This window comes from Polyodon spathula, chromosome 44 (assembly GCF_017654505.1).
Source record: "Polyodon spathula isolate WHYD16114869_AA chromosome 44, ASM1765450v1, whole genome shotgun sequence".
NCBI lineage: Eukaryota > Metazoa > Chordata > Actinopteri > Acipenseriformes > Polyodontidae > Polyodon > Polyodon spathula.
Window position 1 is genome coordinate 2,879,179 of NC_054577.1, and position 7,106 is coordinate 2,886,284.

Below are 7,106 nucleotides of genomic sequence, written 5' to 3' on the forward strand. Positions count from 1 at the left end.
TCATTCTTCGCTGCTTTGCATCTGGTTTTAATGGACACTCCATCTAGACACGGCTTCAGTGCTCTGCGGTTCTATAACCCTGCTGGAGGAATGACAAGGCCGCTGTTGTGTGTCCCTCCCCTGTTAGTGCAGAGCAATGCCAGGGCGCTGTTTTAATGAATATGGAGGCTGCTTGTCTTTCTCTGTGTCATTTTAAAACCTCTGTCTGGAGAGGCGCTCGTCCGACTGGGATGTGTGTGTGTGTGTCTGTCTGCAGTTTTAATTAAACCAAACTCTTTCAGAATGTAGTATACTAACACAGACACTAAGAAGAAGGGATTCTATGTTATACTGTAGCGTTAAACTGAACAGGACTGTGGGGCTCTGTCTGGCAATGAGTGAGTCAGTCGGTCAGTTAGACTTACCAGTAGTATTGAGGAAGCAGACCCTTGTATGTTGTTGCGCTAGTTTTGAAGCGTGAGAGGTTAATTCCTATATCAGGGTTAATTAAAAACGGGGGTTAGCACCAGCACAGCACACGCCTCACCCACACCAGGTCTTTATTGAGGACACGTTTTTCGAGGTAAACAGGCAGGTAGGTCATTTTTACAAGATCTTTTTTTTTTTTTTTTTTTTTTTTTTTATTTTTTTTATAAGAAGTTGTTAAAAATAAACCCTTTTGGGAAAAATGTTTTTATGTGTGTCGTTACAGATATGTCGGCACCTCGACACATTGTGACATTGTAACATTGATTAAAAACCCATGGGTAACAAAGTTTGTTTTCAGGAAGTCGTAATATTCTTTATGTATATATATATATATATATATATAATATATAATATATTATATATATATATCATTGTGTAGTAACACACAATTGCTACAAACAGCTGATGAATTAAATGGAATTACTAAATACTTAAATATACATATTTACATTTTCATTTAACAAAACAACAAACAGGCTGGATTGTTGTTGTTTTTTTTTTCCCATAGATTTCCTTAGTTCTGTTTGTTTCCTTCTGCTAAAGGACTGAACGCACGCTGCGTAGATCTGCGCCATTCCTTTAAAAATGTCTCCAACCAAAAACACACCAGCGGCTGCATCAAAAAGGTCGAGTCGTTTATTTACTTTTTTTGTGTGGTTTGCTGTTTCACTGATAGTGAAAAACAGTGTGTCTGTTATTTAGGAACGTTTGGTGTGCAATAAAACTAGAGAAAGTATTTTTTTCTGATTTTATAAATATTACGTTTAACTGTGAAATATCCTGAAATACCAATTTTTTTTTTTTTTTTAGACGGTGAAATGCCGTGAAATGAGAATTAACAGCGGAAAAGTACAGGCCCTAAATATCGGATTGGGAAACAGTGGCTCTTGAGGCTGCCTTGCAAGACAGACAGAATACAGCAGTTTAGGGTAAAGACCGTTGAACCGTTCTTGATTGCCCTCTTGTGGCCGCAGCTCTGTAGTGCATTTTTCCCCTGCCCCTTCCACTCATCTTTATCTCAGTGTGCCTGTCAGTAGGGCTGTAGTCTTGGTGAAGGTCTCCCTGTTCCCGGGGCAGCTGGGGGCCGTGCTTAGGACCCCTGTCGGTCTCTCATCATGTAGCGACTCGCCGCCTGCAGGTTCCACTGGAAACGAGCCAGGATGCGCTGACAGTCCTCGCGGGAACGTCGGCCCATGTGATACAAGTGCTCCGTCTGAGAGAGAGAGAGAGAGAGAGAGAGAGAGAGAGAGAGAGAGAGAGAGAGAGAGAGAGAGAGAGAGACAATGCACTGTCTGAGAGAGAAATAAGGGGGAGAAGGGGAGGAGAGAGAGGGCGAGGGAGAGAGGAGGGTACAGGGGAGGGTGAAGGGAGGGTAGAGGAGAGGGTGTGGGGAGGGCGTGGGGAGGGTATGAGGAGGGTGCTTGTCAGTTCTCAGGGAGGGAGGGACGGAGGGAGGGGTCTCACCTTCAGGTGCTGTGCTGCTCTCACTGGGTCCCCGTTGTGAATTCTCAGGGCTTCTCGACACTCCTCCAGGGTGACTCCATGCACTGCCTCCTGGACCTGACCAATCAGAGCAGAGACAGGGGGCTCAGTCACCAATCAGAGCACAGACAGGGAGCTCAGTCACCAATCAGAGCACAGACAGGGAGCTCAGTCACCAATCAGAGCACAGACAGGGGGCTCAGTCACCAATCAGAGCACAGACAGGGGGCTCAGTCACCAATCAGAGCACAGACAGGGGGCTCAGTCACCAATCAGAGCACAGACAGGGGGCTCAGTCACCAATCAGAGCACAGACAGGGGGCTCAGTCATCAATCAGAGCACAGACAGGGGGCTCAGTCACCAATCAGAGCACAGACAGGGGGCTCAGTCACCAATCAGAGCACAGACAGGGGGCTCAGTCACCAATCAGAGCACAGACAGGGGGCTCAGTCACCAATCAGAGCACAGATAGCTCAGTCACCAATCAGAGCACAGACAGGAATTGGGAATTGATTTTAAAAAGCAACCAGAAATTGAGCCGACCCTGCAAAGCACATCTTTAGCTTCAAACACACAGGATCCAGAATTTCGGGACGCTACCTGCAGGATCGCTGATTTGCGGGAGTCGTTGGTGGTTGCCGGGGGGGACTGCTGCTTCTGTTCCATGCCGTTGAGGATCTGGGGGGTGGAGTGAGCGAGGGGAGCCATCGCCATCAGGTTATTGCCTGGGTGCGGAGCAGGCCACATGCCCTGGACTTGACTGAGAGCCGGCCTGCGGTCCCTGGGGTGAACACCCCCTGCGCGCAGCCTGACATTGGGGTTCAGCAGGGAATCCTTGTGGTTCATGAAGTTGACCGGAGCGGGTCGATGTTGGGGGTCTTCGCTCAGCCGGCGGAAATCTAGTTCTGGGGCTCCCGGACCCCGGAAGTCTGCAGGAGGTTTACTGTGGGGTGTTAGATTTAACTTTCCTGCAGGTTTACTGTGAATATTGACCAGCGATTCCAGACTCCTGGACATCCCTGCAGAGAGAGACATCATCAGGGTTATTGAAACTAAACTGAGTCAAGTAGACCAGCGTTTGGGCTCTAGTGCCTTCATCAGGGTTATTGAAACTAAACTGAGTCAAGCTGACCAGCGTTTGGGCTCTAGTGCCTTCATCAGGGTTATTGAAACTAAACTGAGTCAAGCTGACCAGCGTTTGGGCTCTAGTGCCTTCATCAGGGTTATTGAAACTAAACTGAGTCAAGCAGAGCAGCGTTTGGGCTCTAGTGCCTTCATCAGTGTTACTGAAACTAAACTGAGTCAAGCAGACCAGCGTTTGGGCTCTAGTGCCTTCATCAGTGTTACTGAAACGAAACTGAGTCAAGCAGACCAGCGTTTGGGCTCTAGTGCCTTCATCAGTGTTACTGAAACTAAACTGAGTCAAGCAGAGCAGCGTTTGGGCTCTAGTGCCTTCATCAGCACTACAGTACACTTGAACAAAGAAACACTTTTATAGCTCCACAGTCGTGTTGCTCACCTGACATCATGTGCAGTTTGTTGGGCTGAATCTCCTTTCTAGGTCCTGGTGTTCTCTTGCAATTCCTAAAAAAACAAAGAAGAAAAATACAGAAGTCAGTCTCCGTGCCTCAAGCCTGCCCTGGACTGGAGGGAGCCCCCTTTCTCTCAGGGGGGTGAGGGACGGAGGGAGGGAGCAGTTCAGTCTCTGTGCCTCAAGCCTGCCCCGGACTGGAGGGAGCACTGGATTAGAGCATTCAATTTGATTGGGTTTGAATGGACTAGGATTAGAAAGACTAGTCTGTGCTGACAAGCAAATAAATGGATTGTACTAAACTGAATGCATTTACTATAGAGAGTGACAAAAAACCGAGATCCGTGAATGAGGTGGAATTAGCTGGCCTTGTTATTTCTTCGTACTTAAGAAGAAGCTCCCTATTTGTGCTGTATCTGATCATTAGGAGCACTTCTAACACAGACTGGATCAGCTAGAGTCAGTGCTGCGGTCCTGTCCTCAATACTGTTCTATGTGTCAGTCGGACAGTAGTGGAGCCGGTGCAGGTTCGAGACACTCACTCATCGAGCCGGTCAGGGGAGCCCCAGTTCCGGTTTGCAAAGATGTCTCCGTGTCCCGTGTGCACCAAACTGTTCCTCAGGGGCCGGCTGATCAGGCCGGCGGGCTGCAAGGCGATGCCAGTCACCAGGGCGGCCGGGAAGGAGCCCACAGCCAGGGTGTGCTGGTTCTGACCTCGCCACTCCGACACGTCCGACCTGCGGAGAAATGAGCCCTGTGAGAAAAACCCGCTGGAGCCAGAACCAAGCAGACACGCAGAGAGAGCTGTCATCAGGGTTACTGAAACTAGAAGAGACCGAGGCAAGCAGACCAGCGTTTGGGCTCTAGTGCCTTCATCAGTGTTACTGAAACTAAACTGAGTCAAGCAGAGCAGCGTTTGGGCTCTAGTGCCTTCATCAGTGTTATTGAAACTAAACTGAGTCAAGCAGACCAGCGTTTGGGCTCTAGTGCCTTCATCAGTGTTACTGAAACTAAACTGAGTCAAGCAGAGCAGCGTCTGGGCTCTAGTGCCTTCATCAGTGTCACTGAAACTAGACTGAGTCAAGCAGAGCAAGTAAAGGAGGTGTATTTTGACTCCCCCATGCTAGCTGCGCTCTGCGCCGTACCTGTCAATCACAGTGATGAGGTCGTTGGCTTGCAGCTGCAGTTTTCCAGGTTCGTTGTATTCCTGGACAGCCCTCACCTCTATCGGCTGAGCCTGCAGAGGGAACAGAGGAGGGAGGGTCACAGTGCTGTTTGATGGCTTGCCTTGTGTTCCAGGTGAAGTCCAGGTTTGCTCTCACCTCGTTCACCAGGCTGGTGAGGGCTGTGAAGGAGGGCCGGTCCTGGGGCTGGTGTGCCCAGCACTGTCTCATGATGGAGTACAGCTCCTGGGGACAGTCCTGAGGACGCTCCAGCCTCTCTCCGTCCCGGTCCGTCTTCAGCAGGATCTGAGTGGGCGAGACAGAGAACCGTGAGGGGAGAGGAGAGAGAGAGGGGCGAAAGAGAGAGGATCCAAGCTCAAACCCTAAGCCTAACCCTAACCGTCAGTCAGACACACAGACAGACAGACAGACAGACAGACAGACAGACAGACAGGTACCTGTCTCCCAGACATCCCCAGCCAGGGCTCCTGACAGTAGGTGAACATCTCCCAGAGCGTCACTCCGAACATCCAGACGTCTGAGGAGTGAGAGAACGTGCCAGCCTTCAGACTCTCTGGAGCACACCTGAGAGAGAGAGAGAGCGAGAGTGAGGAGAGAGAGAGAGACGCAGCCAGATTTAATACCCCGTGGTTTCTTCCCCAGCATCTCCAGTGGTGATGAAGGGTGTCCGGTCTCCTTATAAAAAGACTGCTGATGTTACCCATAACAATACAGCCATGTCAAGTCTGGCTTTCCTTAAGAGGTCCTTCACACTTGATCAAGTTCACCTAGTGGGCACCACAGCTCAACACTGAAGAGGCTGAAAAAGTCTTGTGTGGAGTTCTTCCCAGTGTTTTCCCGGCTCTGGGGTTGGGGGAGGTTACCATGCGAAGGGGATGCACCGGTGGGCTCTCATGACGTAATGGTCTGTCTTGGATTCCAGCGCCCTCATGAGGCCGAAGTCTCCGATCTTGACGAGCTCTCGCGAGGCCAGCAGCACGTTGCGCGCGGCGAGGTCCCGGTGAACGAAGCGCCGGGACTCCAGATATGCCATGCCCTTGGAGATCTGCACCGCGAACAGCGAGAGACGCAGGAGCGGGAAATAAGAGTGACGAGATCGCAGGCAGTCATAGAGAGAGCCCAGCGGAGCCAGCTCTGTCACCTGAGAGAGAGAGAGAGGGAATGAGAGAGGGGGAGAGAGAGAGAGGGAATGAGAGAAAGGGAATGAGAGAGAGGAGAGAGAGGGAATGAGAGAGGGGGAGAGAGAGAGAGGGAATGAGAGAGAGGAGGAGAGAGAGGGAATGAGAGAGGGGGAGAGAGAGAGAGGGAATGAGAGAAAGGGAATGAGAGAGAGGAGAGAGAGGGAATGAGAGAGGGGGAGAGAGAGAGAGGGAATGAGAGAGAGGAGGAGAGAGAGGGAATGAGCGAGAGGGGGAATGAGAGAGGAGAAAGAGAGAAAGAGAGAGAGGGGGAATGAGAGAGACGGGGAGAGGGAATGAGAGAGAGAGACAGGGGGAGGGCAGAGTCAGGGGGTGCAGAGGGGAGGGCTCTCACCATCTTGAGGGGCTTGGTCAGCACCACTCCATGCAGCCGGATCAGATTGGGATGGTCCAGGGTCTGCATCGTTGTCACTTCCTGCAGGAAGTCTGTCAGAGTCTCCATCTCCTTGGAAACGTCAGAGCGGAGGTACTTGACAGCCACGCCCAGCTGAGGAGAGAGAACGTCAGACTGGTCCACTCCCTCCCTTCTCCCCACTCCTCACTCCCCTCTCTCACCACTCTCCCGCTGGGTGTCCTCCACTCCCCACTCCCCTCTCTCCCCTCTCCCCTTCCCCTCTCTCGCCACTCTCCCACTGGGTGTCCTCCACTCCCCACTCCCCTCTCTCCCCTCTCCCCTTCCCCTCTCTCACCACTCTCCCGCTGGGTGTCCTCCACTCCCCACTCCCCTCTCTCCCCTCTCCCCTTCCCCTCTCTCACCACTCTCCCGCTGGGTGTCCTCCACTCCCCTCTCTTCACCACTCCGAAGGACCCGTTCCCCAGTTTCTCGCAGAGCTGCAGGTCGGACTCCGGAATGAGGCAGGTGAGCGGGCGCTCGGGCTCCGGGGGGTAGAAGGGGCTCCGTGATTGGCCCAACTGCTCTGGGCACTGCCCTTTGAACACCTAGAGGAAGCACGCGATTGGATATCCAGCAAGGAAGCAATTCAGCAGCAGGAGCATATGGCTGCTAGTCTCAGTTGTTTAAAAACGCTAACATAAATTTCGATTGAATGCATATGAACATAATTCAGATGTTTTATTTAACATCATGTTATCAAAGAAACTACAAAATGAAAATAAGTCTACCAGAAGCCATAATAGTAGTACAATGTTAGATTACATAGTTGGTTCGATCACGATATGGGCGTGTTTCAGTACTTCAGGGAATGTGATCGAAGATTGAAAGAATGCAGCAGTGTAGCAAC

General features: G+C 51.1%; 1 protein-coding gene across 1 annotated transcript in view; it reads right to left on the reverse strand.

The window, feature by feature from the left end:
* Positions 1-915: 915 nt before the first annotated feature.
* The window catches only part of LOC121305734 (activated CDC42 kinase 1-like), a 13,278-nt gene continuing 7,087 nt past the window's right edge, over positions 916-7,106 (reverse strand). Inside the window, exons 4-14 of the mRNA XM_041237480.1 lie at positions 6,622-6,804; positions 6,200-6,352; positions 5,530-5,807; positions 5,104-5,230; positions 4,805-4,951; positions 4,628-4,719; positions 4,025-4,219; positions 3,471-3,535; positions 2,552-2,970; positions 1,933-2,028; positions 916-1,681 (exon numbers count right to left, since the gene is read on the reverse strand). Of these exons, the coding sequence (XP_041093414.1) occupies positions 1,559-1,681; positions 1,933-2,028; positions 2,552-2,970; positions 3,471-3,535; positions 4,025-4,219; positions 4,628-4,719; positions 4,805-4,951; positions 5,104-5,230; positions 5,530-5,807; positions 6,200-6,352; positions 6,622-6,804 (1,878 nt within the window). The 3' untranslated portion in view covers positions 916-1,558. The remainder of the gene's footprint in view (positions 1,682-1,932; positions 2,029-2,551; positions 2,971-3,470; positions 3,536-4,024; positions 4,220-4,627; positions 4,720-4,804; positions 4,952-5,103; positions 5,231-5,529; positions 5,808-6,199; positions 6,353-6,621; positions 6,805-7,106) is intronic.